The sequence below is a fragment of the Diabrotica undecimpunctata genome, chromosome 7 (assembly GCF_040954645.1).
Source record: "Diabrotica undecimpunctata isolate CICGRU chromosome 7, icDiaUnde3, whole genome shotgun sequence".
In the NCBI taxonomy this organism is placed as follows: domain Eukaryota; kingdom Metazoa; phylum Arthropoda; class Insecta; order Coleoptera; family Chrysomelidae; genus Diabrotica; species Diabrotica undecimpunctata.
The window spans coordinates 63,994,525-64,012,633 of record NC_092809.1 but is presented as its reverse complement, the minus strand read 5'-3'; the positions used below and the strand labels follow the sequence as shown (position 1 = coordinate 64,012,633).

Below are 18,109 nucleotides of genomic sequence, written 5' to 3'. Positions count from 1 at the left end.
CTTTACCATGGTGGACGACAGAATGCAAAGAAGCCGTAAAAACGTATAAAAGAGTCTTCAATAGGTATAATCATCACAAAACTAGTGAAAATATGGTAGAATACAAAAAACGTCGAGCAGAAGCTAGATATATTCTCAAAAAATGCAGGAAAACATCATGGCAAAAATTCGTTGCAAGTATAAATAGTTCTACCCCAGCAAGTAAAGTGTGGCAAAATATAAGGAAAATATCTGGAAAAAAATGTTCAAATAAAATACCTTTCCTGGCAAAAGATAACAAAATTATAAGCGACCGAAAAGAAATTGCAGAGCTATTCGCCGGTGAATTTGAGTCAAATTCAAGTAACGATAACTATTCACCGGAATTTAAGCTCAAGAAACAGAGCATAGAAAAAACGAAGTTGGAATACTACTCTCAAGATGATAATATACTAAATGTGCCAATTACAATGCAAGAACTAAGGGATGCCCTAATGTCAACTAAAAACTCCGCTCCAGGTCCAGACGGCATACCATTAATTTTTTTGTTAAACCTACCAGAAAGTGGAATGTCTTGGCTGCTAAAATTATACAATTTTATATGGACAAATCAGGTCTTTCCATCTGTATGGTCGGACAGCATTATAATTCCTCTGCTCAAGCCCAACAAAGACAGAACAAAGGTAGACTCGTACCGTCCTATATCACTCACTAATGTATCCTGCAAAGTTCTAGAAAAAATTATAAACAAAAGACTATTGTGGTACTTAGAACAAGAAAAACATTTAATTCCACAGCAAAGTGGCTTCCGTCAAAATAGATCATGCGTAGATAATCTATTAGATTTAGAATCAGAGATACACGAGGGTTTTGCAACTAATCAAGAAACCATCGCAGTGTTTTTCGATATTACCAAGGCGTACGATACAGTTTGGAGGTTTAACATTATATTAAAATTACACAAATGGGGAATCAGGGGTAATATGCTAAGATTCATAGAAAACTTTCTTCAGTCAAGAGCTTTCTCTGTGCGCGCCGATAATTCCACTTCAACAAAAAAAATTCAGGAAAACGGAACACCTCAGGGATCAGTTATGAGCCCAACTCTCTTTCTTGTCGCTATCAACGATATACTGGATCATTGCTCCCCGCTAGTTAAGGGAAGACTATATGCCGATGATCTGGTTCTATTTGCAAAGGGCAAGAATATAAAAATGTTTCAAAAACACTTACAAGAATCCATTTACAAACTAGAGATATGGTCTACATCAGTAGGTGTACAATTCTCCACACTAAAAACAAGATGCATGATTTTCTCAAGAAGGCACCGGATGCAAAGAACTACACTAAAGCTGTGTGGCAAGCCGCTGGCATTCTCAGACAAAATTAATTTTCTCGGAATGGTATTCGACCAAAAACTAACATGGAAACATCATATTTCAGAAATAAAAAAGTCTTGCCAAAGTGGATTAAACGTAATGAAAACATTATCAAATAAAAAATGGGGAACCGACGAAACCACATTATTAAATATTTATAAGTCACTTGTTAGATCAAAAATAGATTATGGGGCTATTGTATATGACTTGGCTAAAAAACACGTTACCAATCAACTTGAAATCATTCAAAACACAGCACTTCGGATCGCCACAGGTGCATTTAGAACCACACCCGTTAAGAATCTCCAATGTCTTACAGGAGAACCACCTCTTACCCTACGAAGGAAGTATCTAAGCCTTTCGTATGCATCTTCAGTTGCCAGTAACAAATTCCACCCAGTGTTTCGAAATACATTTACGGACCTGTATCTAGAAGCTTATAAAAAAAGTAAGTTCGATCCACCTTTCTATGAAAGAGTCCGAAGAAATTTAAAAGATCTGCAACTGCAAATTCCTGACCTCTATCCTTCAAATCTAAAAACTCCCCCTCCCTGGTTAATCATGATTCTCGAGATCAATACGACACTACTCCAATATCACAAATCAGAGACATCACCAAATGTAATCAGACAGTCATTTTTAAAAGAACTCGAGACTTGCGGGGAAAGTTTTTGCATTTATACAGATGCCTCCAAATCTGCAAACGACGTAGGAGCAGCATTTGTCAATCCACATGCATCCGTCCAATTTAAATTAAGGTCGGCCACCTCTATATACTCAGCAGAGTTATATGCAATATTACAAGCCCTCATTCATATCAAAAGTACAAAACAGTCTTCCTCCGTCATTATCTCAGATTCTCTAAACTCGTAAACAACAATTGATCAACTATTCACTAAGAACCCTATAGCCTTACTTATCAAGAAAGAACTTGCAGCATTACAAGAAACTGGTTCCGAAGTCAAATTTATATGGGTTCCATCTCACATGGGAATACAAGGTAATGAAAAAGCAGACCTCCAAGCAAGGGAAGCTTACAAAAACGATCATGCTACAATAGTGTCAAAGACTATTTCCAGTGATATAAAACAGTTCGTCAAAGAAAAAGTGATCAGTGCGTGGCAAAATGAGTGGAATTTATCGGAATCTAAACTAAAAGAAATTAAATCGACAGTGAGTCCGTGGCGCCTAGTGAACTTAAAAAGAGCTGATCAAGTCAAAATCTCTCGACTTCGATTAGGTCATACCAACATTACACATAAGTACCTAATGAATAAGGAAGACATTCCAGTGTGTGAATACTGTCAAATCAACATTACTGTTAAACACCTCCCAACAGAATGTGGAAAATATACAGTCAACAGACAAAATAACAATATTTCCAACAATTTAAAAACAGTATTAGGTGAACATTTAAACATCAAAGACTTAATTAATTTTCTTAAAGATACATCTTTATATAATTTAATCTAATGTGAAAACTAATGTCGCTAATGACCCAAGTGGTTGAAGCGACTATTTTCTTTGTAAATAAAAAAAAAAAGTGTGATTTATTTTTAGATTTTTTATTTTTATTATTTCTGTTCTTAATGTTCAGATATTGTTCACGATGATAATTTATCAATGTTCATTTAGAAGATTGACCACCTGGGCCAGGTCGAGATAGTACAAGACTTTAGCAGACTCTACAAACTAAAAGCCGTCTATTAGCTCATTTATCTTCAGCCAACATACTTGCACAATTATTACTTCAACGTGATTTGACGATTTTTAACTCTCGTGAACTCGTGAGGAAATACTTGAATTTTTTTTACCGATATTTCAAATAAGGTGGATGTGTATTTTATTATAAATAAATTCCTTTTGTGAATTGTACACGACACGTTTCTAATTTACTGGTTTAAAGGCTCTAAACTATTAGTATATAAATTATAAGTGTGAAATATAGGCTTCATTTTTACAAAATAAACAAATTAGATTGTGATTTTTAACTCTTTACCGCATAAATTTTTGTTTTTTGTCAAAAATAAATTCTCAGATAAGAATTTTAATTCTATTTTTACGTAAAAATATTGGAAAAAATCTAGCTAAGTGGAAAACTTTATTGACAAAAAAAATTTTTTTGTACCAAATAGGGAACATTACGCAACAATGTAATATTTTGTCAAACTATTTTGAAGCTACAATATACACTATAAAGTATGAAACTGCAAGTAACAGTTTCTTTCTTTATTAATAAACAACGATATTGTGTATTTTGTCCACACTATATATGTTTAACCTGTACAGCCTGGAAATTTGCATCTTGACCTAGTTCTCTCATTCCAATAGGGAAAATTACCAAGCCGATCTTTACGGATGTCTTCTTGGGTTATTTCTTTAGTTGGTTCCTTTTTTCGTTAGTTTTCGTACATCTGCTGAATGCAACTACTTGACGGTCTTCCTAATCTTTTCTGTGTAATTGGTTTTCCGGCTTTGCTTAGAGCATCGGCTATTGCTAGTTTGGTATCCAATAGGGGTAAATAAAATTTCTTCTCTTTTTTGGCTAATAACCAACAGTTTACGGCTGTCATGTCAATGAAATGAAAAAATATTCTTAAATAATATTTCTTGGACCTGATTTTTATACGATAAAATCCTAACATGGAATCAAGGAGATCTACACCTCCCATGTAGTTGTTGTAGACTATGACACTGTTATGACAAGGTATCATTTTACGTATACTTTCTTGTTTGAAAAATCTTCTTTTTTCTCGCTTTGGTTTACTTCCAGCATATGTTGACATTATAGTAGCGATTTTATTATCAAACCAGGACAATACACTGACATCCACATTGTCTATATTGGCTATTTTTTCTACCATATGACCTCTACCGCGCTTCTCCATTTCTTTCTCAGCTGGCATCACAACTCCAGGAACACGATTAAGTCTTACTGTTCCCAAAGGTAAAATGCCCTCTTTGGTCAGATATATCGTAAGAGGTATGCTTATGAATCAATTGTCAAAAAACACTTGTAATGTTGATGTTTTGGTATCGAATCTGCTAATTTGACAACCACGTTGCTGCTCATACTAATATTTGGTGCTCCTAGAGGTACAATATTACCCTGCGAACCAGCAAACAAATTAAAGTCATAGCTGAATACCCAAATATCACTCAGCACAAAGTTTTTGAAGCGCCATTTATGTGTTCTTTGGTATATTCTGCTTTAGCTGGCTTCGCGCTTTTGTTGGTATAATCTGTTCGTCTACAACTAGAAATTCTTCTTTCGGAACCGTAACTAGTAGTTCTTTGATTTGGCTCAGAACAGGTCTAATTTTGAATAATCTGTCATGTCCAGGCTAATCATTTTCAATCATGTCATCATTGTTATTGAAATTCAAAAAACGTTTTATTTCTTCAAATCTGTTACGGCTCATCACATCGCTAACTGCTTGGTGGCCAATATTGGCATTCCAATAGTGTATTGTTGATTAAAGTTGAATTATCGACATGTAAATAGTAATTCCTATAAGTTGTTCAATTTCATATTTTTTTATATTAGCTGGTTTATCTGGACGTTGTTGCACTGAGTATAAATTTGATTGGTCTGTGATATGCTCTATAAGACTATCAGGAAAGAGAAACTTAAAAAATTGGACCGGGGTTTCTAATTGTAAAATCGAAGAAGGTAAATATTCAGAACCAGTAAATTTTGTATCATTTTCTGATCTCAGATTTCCTTTCACCCAATTATGAGATTTCTTCCTTTTATATCGTAGTCTTTCAGACAAAGGGGTATCATCATCTGAGAACTCTGAGGATGTGGCAGAAATGACAGTTTCCTTGACATTGCTTGGTAAATTTAAACGCTCCTCGTTGTCACCATCTTGACACAATATCATCTCATTTGTGCCGTCTTCATCGGAGAGATCGGATTCTTCACTATTAGTACTAATTGGGATTCTAACTGCATTCGTTATACCATAAAAAGTTTCGGATCCATATCTACAAAAACAGCAATCAATGAGGCCATAAGTTTCCTTGTGTGCCATATATAACACAAACCCTTTTTGGGGTTTTCGAGAGACTTTCAACATTCTTAATTTTTAGTACTCACCTAAGCAGATATCTAATATCACAATACAATAAATTTCAATTATTTCGGCGTAAATAACGTTTTTACTATGAAAAATAACATCTAACTTCGAGCACTGTTTCACGTGGTTCAGAATTTCAACAAGAATGAACTTGAAACTGCGCACGGCTGCCTATCTCACATAATGCGGTAAAGAGTTAAGATAATTTTAAAATATGTTGCTGATGTGTCTATTACCTTAACAACTCTTTCATTTTAGTTTAAGGAGAAATGTGGGATTTCTACACACTTCCGTTGGCTGCAATTGGATTAATAGTGCTTGTGTCCTTTTTGCTAGACTCTATATGGAATATTTTACAAACTTGTAGAGCTGTGCTAGCTCCGTTGTTTATATCAACTGAAGAAACATCACTTGTAAAAAAATTTGGACCATGGGCATGTATGTATATACTTATTATATTATACTTATCTCAATTAATTAATTTTACACATATTATGAACATATGTATATTATATTATGAAGCATTTCAGAATTTTCAAAGTGTTCATTACTTATTCTTTACTAATTGAACACTTTTAAAGCTATTCCAGCTTTATATTTCTTTTTCTAAATTGACTTATTGACTGTTGATATTTATTTTGAAATAAGCTATTTCTAGTTAATTGGATTTTGTATTTATGTTTTCATGATTTTTCTTATTTTAGTAAAAAATTATTAACATGTTAAAATTTTTAGACCTCATTAAAATAAAACATTATTAGACAAGACGAATAGCTCGGGTTCGTTCGGGAAAATATTCCCATAAGATTTGTTTGCATAATCATTTTCATGAGATACCTAAAAAATAAGTTTCAAGAGGTAGCGCAGGCGAAAAGTTGTTCAAATTTTTTAAACAAATCGTAACAATAAATTTTTCGGCACGGCAAATATTTTTTAGGTTTCATTATCATTATCAACAGAAAAAGTCTATTGCAAGTTTTCTCTAAAGTGTAAAAATACTTATCGGAAAATGATAGAACAGGCTTTGAGCTTAAATTTAGGTCCCTGATGAATTCAAAAATAATATATTTTACTTATGTTTTTGAGCCTTAAAAACGGTAATTTTGCATTTTTTCATTTTTAAATTTTTTGTAACTAAAAAAACATTAAGTTTGGAGAAAAATTACAAATAACCCATATAGCGCAGAACAATTCAAAAAATTAAAAAACAATGGCTGTGTCTAATTCATATCGCTATTTATTTCAACTTTCAATGAATTTATTTTCTCTACACTTTCAATTTTGTTATTTTTGTCCCCTATGTTTTCAATACCTTTTTTCTTTTATATCCTAGCTGCTTCTTTAATTTTCCTATATATGGTAAAACTGTGATGTTGTTTTTTTAAACTTTATACTTCTACACATTTTTCTGATAGTCAAAATTCTTTCATTTCTTTGATTTTTTGTTTGATTTTGATTTTGAATTTACTTGTTTCTATTGTTGTTCGTTTTTATTCTTGTATTTCTTCTTTTTCAATATCAATGCCTTAATTTCTTGTATTATCCAATGTTTGTTTTAAGGGGACGTATCGTCTTTCAATTGTTGTTGTATAATGTTCTTCGTCCCCTTCTCTAAGTTTCTTTCTTTTTCGGTTGCGTTAAGTTGTCTTTATAATTCCTAAATTTTCTAATTATCAACACAATTATAATAAGAAAATCATCTTATCTGGGTCACATACTTGGAAACGATCAATCTCTTTTTTACACGTGATCATGAAAGAAAGAGCAAAGAGAACAAGAAGCTTGGGAAGAAAGAAAACATTTTGGCTGAAGAATATCAGAGATTAGACTAATCTTACTGTTGAACAAATATTTTACGTTGCAAAACATAAGGAAGCGTTTAAAGAAGTGAGCGCTAACCTTCATTAGAAGATGGCACAATAATAAGTAGACACTTTCTACATACATATTTATTCTTTTATCTATTGGGCAAGTCAGTTTTTTTCGGTGTTCCCAGATTAAGTCCATGTGTTTCGATGTTTTTATTTCCTTTAATTTGAGTCATGATCATGAGTCATAATATGATGAGTCATCTTCTATAAAACTAAAGCAAATGAATAGAATATAATATCTGTAGATAGAAAATCAAAACCAGTAGCAAGTTTTCACAAATTTATTTATTAAAAAATATTAAATTGGTCTAGACAATTCATTTAATTTATGAATTTTTAATTATTGCTCTATTGCTGTTCTTATTTTGTTAATTACTGGATGATCCATGATAATTGAACATAAGTATAGGTTTTTGTGGCTTTCTATTTACAGTCAGACGTTGATTAATTAAATCACGTTTATTATCAAAAAGCCTGCAAAAAATTACAAAACATCAAAATCTCGTAAGTTAATAAAAATTATTTCTTATAAACAACAACCAAATGAGATAAAATTTTACTCGTGGTCAATTATCATAGATCATCCAGCAATTTTATAATAAAGTAATAAAGAAGCAATAAATAAAAAAACATAAATTAAATCAATTGACTAATCAAGACTAATTTAACATTCCTTAATAATTAAATTTATAAAAACTTGATACTGGTTTTGCTTTTATATCCGCAGAGATTATACAGTGATGAGTGTCTTACCACCCGGCTTTTTAACGTAAGAGATAAAAAACACAGTTACCTTGTAAAATAAAAAGAGATGAAACTCGTAGAGGTGAGAAATAATCGATAGAAACCTATAATTTACATTACATTACATTACCACTATCGATAGTCTTACACCTTTAGACGTTAGCTTTGAACTAAATCACCTCGGTCATAATTATGTGTAACGTCGTATGTGTGACGTATTTTCATTTTTTAATTTCGCATAAAGTAAAAACTGATTGACCACAATAAAGCAAAAATGTGAATAAAATAATTTAATTAATAGTGATTATTTAATCTAAAGTTTTAAATTATTAAGCAAGAATAATTTCTACTATGATTTGAACAGCAGCAGAACAATAACCCAAACTGTTACTAAATAATTATAAAAGTCTGATGGATCAGAGTTCAAGGCACGATGTTCTCATCCAGGCGCTCAGGGTTCGAATCCAACTTGGAGGTTTTACTTTTTTAAAATTTGAAATTATGCAGATATTATATCGTTTTGCTTTAAATCACTAAACATTTATTTTAGTCTTTATTAGAAGTGTTTATAGTAAAACATGAAAATCTTATTGAAAAAACAATGTCTTACTTTCCAAAATAAAGTAAAAATTCTTCAAACATAAAAGAACGTTCTAAATAAATGTACTTACAAAAAATGTTTAAATAGGTAGAAATTCTATAAAAATATTCTTAATAAACGTATTTTATTCTAATGAAATGTATTTTGAAAAATGTTCGAATAAGCCTCCATTAGCAGCAGAACAATAACCCAATCTATTATAAAAGTTTCGTCTGACATTAGTATATGTTTCTGGACTAATATCTCTCATTGAATCAAAGATCTTTTCTCTTAATTCTTGGAGAGAATTAGGCCTATCGTCTTCAATTCCATATAGTTTGGACTTGATATATCCCTACATAAAAAAAATCACAAGGTGCAAGATCAGGTGATCGCGACAGTGACGCATTAGTAACTGATTCTCAAAATACTATTTCATTATCAGAGCAGGGAGAAAAAAGAACAGTTAAAGGGTCTAAGAAAAAAAAATCTACCACTGGGTAAAAGAAGACATTCAGATGAAAGACTAATGTATCATTGTAAACGAACTTCCAGAAAAACATGATTCTAGGAGTCCTCTTGAATGGTTTTTCCTTTTTTTTTATGAAGAACTCATACACCTGATAACGTCAGAAACTAATCGATATGCTTCACAGAAGAATCGCCAACAAGAAGTTCGAGAATATGAAGTCAAAGCTTTTTTGGGAACTCTTATACTGACTGGGTATGTAAACATTCCTTGCAGAAGAATGTTTTGGCAACGTGACAGATGCTAACTATCAACTTGTGACAGAAGCTCTTACGAGAGATAAATTTAAATTTATTATATCAAATTTTCATCTGACAGATAACTGTACCTTAGAACAAGGAGATAAATTTGTAAAAGTCAGGCCTTTATTTGTAAATTTGAATAAGAAGTTTATGAAGTACGGACCTTTAACGGCAACGCATTATGTAGATGAAGCAATGGTTCAGTACATTTAAAGTTTTTTACCTCTATTCTTCTTATGGAAAAACTAACAGAGAAAAGCTTTTTCAGCCACTGGCACGGTTAAAGAAAATCGTTTACCAGGAGTACACTTACAAGATCCAAAAATTATGAAAAAAGAAAAGAGAGGGAAATATTATGACTACAGAAAAATTGCTGATCAAAATATAATTGCAGTAAAATGGCATGAAAATAATTTAGTAACGCTCTGTTCAAACTCAGCAGGACTTCAACCAATTCATCTTGTAAAGGGGTATTCACAGAAAGAGAAGAAGACGATCCAGGTATGAAACAAAATAGACAATCTTCCTCTGTAATACTAGTAATATTTATCATTTCAGGTACAACAACCGCATCTCGTACATAAGTATAATGTAAATATGGGCGGAGTAGATCGTAGTGACCAAAATATTAGTCTTTACCGCATTTCTATTGGCGGCAAAAAATGGTATTTTTCATTGATCAATCAATTCATTGACATGGCTGTTCAGAATGTCTGGCAACTACATCGTTTGCATGGAGGAAAACTGGACCAGTTATCATTTAGAAGACGCATTGCAACATCATTACGTTACAACGTAATGTTACAATAAAATAAATCATGTTATCACAAACAATCATGTTACAGCAAAATAAAAAACCTACTTCCTATTTTCGAGGTCGTCCATCAGCCAATAATAACATTAATATTCGCTATGATCGACTAGACTATTTAGTAATTCTACAGGAAAAACCAACTCGATGTGGTTTGGTCCACGATAGAGCAAAAAATGAGGTGTTCAAAATGCAACGTAGGGCTTACATGTTAAATGTTTTGTTTCATACCACACTGAAACTTAATAGTAGTTTATATGCCTGGTGTACCATATTTTGTACAGTATTTTTTTTTACTTATTTTTCATAAACATTTTGTTTTTACGATAAATATTAATAAAAATAAATAAAAAAATATAATAATAAAACGTAAATTAATGTTATGACCACTGAAGAGTGGTAGAGTGGAGAGTAAATAAACTATTCTCTATTTAGATAAAAAAAACAAAACTTTTAGTTCTTCTTCTTCTTCTTATAGTGCCTATCCGTTTCAGATGTTGGCAATCATCATGACAATCTGTATTTTGCAAACTGCGGCTCTGAAAATATTTGAGGTTGTTGTGTTGAACCACGTACGTAGATATTTCAGCCAGGAAATTTTTCGCTTTCCTGGTCATCATTTTCCTTGAAGAATTAATTGCAGCAACCCATATCTTTCGCTTTTCGGCATAATGTAACCGAGATCCCTGAGCGTGAAAAGTGTCCTCCTTGTACAATCCTGTATGAATGAGTACTAATATCTATATGTAATTACATGGCTAAAGGTTTCAAGCCAAAGCCATTAAAAAAAAAATAAGAAAAAAAAAAAAAAAGTAACCGAGATATTCAATTGTGGTTGTTTTTATTGTAGTTAACAACCCTTTTCCTTTTTGCATTCTTAATCAAACGTCCTGGTTAGTAACGTGGTCGGTATAGGATATCTTTAGGATTCTACAATAAAGCCAAATTTCAAAAGCCTTAATTTTCTTACAGGTACCGTTTGTGAGAGACCACGACTCAATTTCGTACAATAATATAGGAAAGATCGTAGTAACCTGGTTTTTATGGGTATCGCTAAATAATGGCATTTGAATAGCTTTTCTTCTTTTTTTTTAGTTTTTTTTTTCTTTTTTTTTAGCTTTTTACTATTTCTATTGGTTGACCATTTAAACTGATTCTTTCAGTTTGCTGTTAGAGATCATCATACATTTTGTTTTCTTAATGTTCAGTTAAAGTCCATATCTCTGACTCACTTCTGTGATTTTATTCATTAACTCCTAGAGGGCTTTATAACTGTCAGCGAATACCACAGTGTCATCCGCATATCTTATGTTATTGATACATTCTCCGTTAATTCGAATTTCAGCTTCAACATCGTCTACTACTTCTTGAAAGATTTCCTCAGAGTCCATGTTAAACAGCAAGGGTGATAGTATACCTCCCTGTCAGACCTCACGCTTGATTTTAATATCATCGGATTCTCCTGCCTTTGATTTCAGTAAAGCTTGCTAATAATTATTAGATCACAGTTGTTTATCCCAATACTTGTTAATATCTCCATCAGCTTGTCGTATTTTACTTTATCAAATGCTTTATGGTAATCAATGAAGCATGCATGAATATCGCAATTCACATCTCTACATCGTTGAAATAGCACTTTGTACCCACTGCGTTCCGAAAACCAAACTGTGTACGGCTGACTTTTTCTTCGCATAGTCTATAATCCTTTGATGTATGATTTTTAGAAATAACTTTAAAAAATGTGGCTTATTATGCTGATGGTCCGAAAATCGTTGCAGAATACGGATTTTGTTTTCTTTGGTAGAGCAATAAACATTGACTTCAGCCATGTTCTTGGTACTACTCCGGTTAAATATATGTCATTGAATATTTTTGTTAGTCGTTGAGTACTGTCTGTGTTAAATGGCTTTATGAGTTTAGCATATGCATTGTCAGGCCCAGGACTTTTAATTAATCCAATATAAGTTCAGTTTTTCTCTGCACAAAGACTTTTTAGATCTAGAGCAGGAAACAGTCGTTTTCCGGTTCTTTTTACGGTCACAAAAATAGCATCTACCATGTACTATTCCATTCGTTGGATTGTCGTCTGTGTTAGGAATATTACATATAGCCTGAATACGTAATTTCAGTTAAATTCTGTCGCTCAAAGATGTTCCTTCATAAGAGAAAATGCTAAACGCTTCAACAAAAATTTTTCTAAGCATTTTTTTTACAGCAGAGTTGTTACTTGTATGAATCACCAGCGAATTATTTCCTGTTATATTCAGTAGGTATCGTGTTAAAAATTACCATGGGCAAATGTCTTATTTTTCTCGAAACATCATAGAAGGAGCTAATCAAATATTTGAATGTTTCAACCTCTTCGAAACTGTGTGCGTCTATTGTCAATTCTCTTATTGGTGTCTTCTTTTTCTTGCTTACGTTCATGTATTTTGTTTTATTTTCATTTGTTTCCAGTCCTCTCCGCTTGGTTTCGTTTTATATTTCTTGGAAGGTTTTCTTTGATACCTTTTTATCTGTTGTTACTATGGTTATATCGTCCGCATATTATTTGTACTGCATTCTTGTTTGTAGTTCCTGCGTTCGACAGGTTTTTTATTATCTTGTCTAGTGACAGAATAAATAGTACCGTTGAGAGCGCATCTCTCGCATTGTTATTTCTATCATTCTTATAATTTTATTTGGTATATTACTTTCTTGTAAGTCTTGGATCATTTTTCTTCTGTTTAGTTTGTCAAACGCCTGTTTATAGTCTAGTAAAAGTATATTTTGTGTTTCTCCGTCGTACTCGTATGTTTTCACTATCACTTATTTTAACGTATGTGCGGATCATCCTTTTCTAAAACCGTACTGGTAATCCCCTATGCTTTGTTCTGTATATATTGTTAGTCTGTCTTTAATTATACTAGTCATTATTTATATGTTACATTCAGTAAATTAATTGCTCGGTAGTTTTCATATTCTATGGTCTCCTTATTTCTCTCTCTCTCCCTCTCTCTCTCTCTCTCTCTCTCTCTCTCTCTATATATATATATATATATATATATATATATATATATATATATATATATATATATATATATATATATATATTGTTATGATGTATTATTTGTTTGAATGATGAGCAATGAGTATTTTTAATAATATAGGGTTTTTATCGCGGTTCTCAAAGAATTAGTTTGTAAGTACTTTTTTAAATTATCTTTATTATAACTATTATGGAACACACATATATATATCTAACCTAGCCAATGTAAATTTAAAATAAACTATCTTTAAATTGATACTCTTATAAAACTAATTAAATTCTATAGACAATGTAAAATTTAAACAAACTATCTTCAAAATTGAAATTGTTATGACATTAACTAAATTGTATTAACAAAATTTTGTACCTTTCTTTCACTGAATGCCTAAATGAACTGTTTTTCACTATATAGATTCTAATCACCACTGAATGTCTTCGTACTTCGGTTATCCTTGTTTTTGTGAAATTACTTTTTCCAGTATCAGCTTCTACCAATTTAAGATATAGTTTTCTTCACCAGCATTTATACACCACCAGCAAACACCATTTATATTTATTCTTCTTTTCAATATACCAATATCCAATTATTATAAGTTGATTTATACTAATCTCCAATCATAATATAATTTTAATTCCTTCCAATGTCCATCCAATATTCTTCTAATATACTTTTATAATCTTCAATAATTATTTGTGTATAATTATAAATGTGCATTAAATATATGCATAATTTTTAATCTTCATTTAACTCACTATATTAAACAATTGGACTATTTGTACTTGATTCACTGACTCCAACTAACTTTCATATTTCTTCCTAAACTTTTCTGACTGACTTCTTGAAAATTCTGAACAATTTACTTCACTAAATGTGTCTACTAACTTTCATAATGAACTGGCCGACTTCTGACTAAAAACTGCCATCTTGAATCCAAATCACGGGTATTTATATCTTTTTGGATATTCCAGAATCATCTGGCAAGAGATCATGTTCCAATTTGTTCCATTACTTCTATATAGATGTTCTCGAAAAAATATCTGTTCCATCCACCGACATAATCATTATTCCAGAATGTTCGACCGTAAACAATGGTCACACTCTGCACTCTGGAGAATTCGTTAATGTTCCATTGATAATTTTGTTGACATTTAGGCTTTTCAGATCAGAATAAACATTCAAATTAGTAACTAACACTCTAATTTAATAAAATACACATTTCAAACAATATATTATTATAACCCCACTTTATATTCGTAAATATTCTTAAACGTCACTTCGAGAGTATTTTTGGTTGCCTATGCACATGGCTCACTTAAATATATTTACAACATTAAAATACAAATTTTTACAATTATTATATGATAATTTCTTAAAAATACCCTCACATAAATAATTTTTATTAAATTCTCTAGTATATAACTTATTTAAAACAACCAAATATCTAATATTATGTAGTATATAACTTATAAATTATTTTCTATAAACCCTAATCGTATCAATACCCCAAAATAATATTTAAAATAAATAATTTACTTATTATTTTTTTAAATATTAATTTTCTCATACCTTATTAAATTTAATAAATTAATAATTCAATTTTTTTTTTATTATTTAAAATGTGTTAAATACATCCCTGTTCGCTGTCTATGTCAAAGCAGAGAACAACGGAGCACAGTTCGGCTATTCTATGGCCAAACTGTCATGTCAAATGGGGCAATGGATGCGATATCAGAGAATAAAATATAACCTTAATTAAAAATATAATCGATATGGTGTTCTGTTTGTTTATAGACAAAATCTAGGAATTATTTCCTTTCAAAATAACTTTCATCAATATAAATTGGTAAGTTTTTTTTTCACTTTATTATATTAGAAAGACATTATTATAGCAATTATAGTATCAATTTTGTGTCTAACCCCAAATTATGATTTTTAGGGTACAAATTAATTTCCATATATACAAAATTCAACAAATATGATGTCAAATTGATTCAAAATAATGAAATCTACCATCTACCATTTAACAAATCAAGTCTATTGAATAAAATGGATATATCAGTAAGTTATTAGTGTTATTATATTTGTGTTAAAGGTATAGAAATCATTATTCAATCTCTTCATGATATTGAAAAATGTCGTTGATATGAAATATGCCTCTTAGTCTGTTCTCTGCATTTATTAACACATAACTATTTAGTCCATTCTGATTTTCAATTATGTATGGACCTTCAAACATTGGTTGTAATTTTTTACAACGATTTTCTTTAACATTAGTTTTTCTAAGTGAACGAATTAACACTAGGTCTCCTTTTTGAAATGTGATTGGTTTTTTTATATTTCGATTTTGTCTTCTGATATATTTTTCAGCTTTCCTCCTAATTCGGTTATTCACTTTCTGCATTACTTGTTCTAACATATCCTGATTATATTCACTAATCCACTTTCTGTTTCCTATATGGCCAAACATTAAATATTCTGGTACTTCTTCTGTATTCAAATTATGTGTATTATTTAAAAAATACTCTACTTGTGGTATATGTTGCTGCCAAGTTTCGTGTTGATTTTGGCACAGTATCCTTAAATATTTTATAACTTCTTTAATATATCTTTCTGCAGGATTTGCCTGAGGATGTCTGATACTTGTAAAATGAATGTTGATTCCCTTTTTCTCACAAAATGTCCGAAATTTTTGGTTGTTAAAATATGTAGCATTATCTATTATGCAATTTCTAAATGGTCCTATTTCTTCGAAAAATTGATTAATATATAATTTTAATGTTTTAACATTTGTTCTAGAGCAGGGATATAGTTTAATAAATTTTGTATATAAATCAACTATCACTAGTATATGCTTTTTTCCTGTTGGACTGAGAACTAAATTTGAAATAAAATCCATGGAAACTGTATTTAGTTTTTCATATACAACATTAGATTTATATGTGTTCTGGATTTGAAATTCTTTTCTTTGTTTAGTTGACATATTGGGCATTGGGTAGTAATTTCTTTTGCTATACTTATGTCATTCTTTGCAAAATAATTGTCCCTAAATAGCATCCATAGCTTTCTTGAACCAATATGCATATAATTGTTATGTAAATTTTTCAATATTTTCTTTGCTAAAGTTCTAGTTATTACATATACTTCTATGCCATTTATTATTTTATAATATACCCCATCTTTCCTAAGGACTTTTTGTTTTTCACTCAAATTGATCTGGTCTCTTATAATTTCTTCTTTAGAATATAATCCAGTACTTTCTACTAATTGATTTAATCCAATTTTTATTGTTCGCTGCCCTTTTTGTGATGTATTTTCTAACCTTGATAAAGCATCTGCCACTATATTGGATTTTCCAGAAATGTATTTGATTTCAAAGCAGTATTCACTAAGTATTAGACTCCACCGATGTATTCTACTGTTTCCATATTTGTTATTTAATATAGACGTTAAAGCTTGGTGATCTGTTTCTATTGTAAATTCATTACCCAACAAATAAAATCTTAATTTTGTGACACAGTGTATTATACTTGCTAGTTCTAATTCTGAAACTGAGTAACCCTTTTCATGTGGCTTTGTAATTCTTGAAATGAATTGTATTGGGTATTCGACCCCATCATGTATTTGTAATAATACCCCTGATAATCTCTCTATTGATGCATCTGTTCTTAATATGAATGGCTGTGTGTAGTCAGGATAGTATATTTTCAAATTTGACAGAAAAATGTTTTTAATTTCTTGGAATGCTAGTTCTCTTCTCTGATCCCATCTCCATTTTACACCTTTTCTCAGTAGTTCAAGTAATGGAATTTCTTTTATACTTAGATCTGGTATCATCCTTTTATAATAATTAATTATTCCAATAAATCCTCTTAAAGTTCTTAAATTGTGTGGTGTTTTATATTCCTGAATGACTTGTGTCCGTTCTGGATCCATTTCGATTCCCTTAGTGTTAAGTTTATAACCTAGATATATGACTTCTTTTTGAAAAAATGTACATTTTTCTTGATTTATTTTTAGTCCAACTTTGTCTAATCTATTTATTATAATTTTTAGGTGTTTCTCATGATCTTCAGCCGTTTTAGAAAAAATTAATATATCATCAATGTAGTGAATTACAAAATGTTCATATTGATCCAAAATATCATGAAGACATCTACATAGAGCACTGCAAGATGATTGAAGTCCAAATGGTACTACTTTGAATTGATATACTACTCCATCTATCTGAAATCCTGTATACTGTCTACTTTTTCTTTCTAGAGGTATTAACCAGAAACTATGCTGTAAATCGATTTTAGTGAAAAATGACATTCCTGTAATTCTTCCTAATATTCCATCTATACTCATTGGTGCTTCAAATTGCTTTTCAGTAATCTTGTTAATATTTCTTGCATCCAAACATAACCTGATTTCACCTGATCTTTTCCGTACTACTACTATGGGGTTAATAAAACGTGTGTCTGCCTTCTCAATGATCCCATCTTCTAACATATTATTAATTGTTTTGTTTACTTCTTCTCTGTATTTATATGGTATTGGGTATGATTTTGTTTTAAAATCTTTTTCTTCTTTAACTTTTATACTATGGATATAATTTTGTGCAATTCTATTTTCTTTATTGACAAGTCCCTTATGTTGCTGCAATATGGAAATGACTATTGATTTATATTCTTCAGGGCAATTTAAAACTTTCATTATATCTTCTTCTTTACAAATAAAATTATTCTTCATTATGTACTCATTATTCCTTGCTTCCAATTTTACGCACTCCGCCTCGTAGGCATCCATCTGCTTAAAATTTCCATTCCTTAAATATTCACTACAATAATTATTCTTTACATTCTTTTGGGACATTTCCCTATC

General features: G+C 30.9%; 1 protein-coding gene across 1 annotated transcript in view; it reads left to right on the top strand.

Moving 5' to 3' along the window:
• LOC140445454 (inactive hydroxysteroid dehydrogenase-like protein 1) overlaps nt 1-18,109 on the top strand; it is a 121,286-nt gene that overhangs the window by 41,210 nt on the left and 61,967 nt on the right. The window contains 1 exon segment of the mRNA XM_072537481.1: nt 5,699-5,878. Within this exon segment, the coding sequence (XP_072393582.1) occupies nt 5,710-5,878 (169 nt within the window). The 5' untranslated portion in view covers nt 5,699-5,709.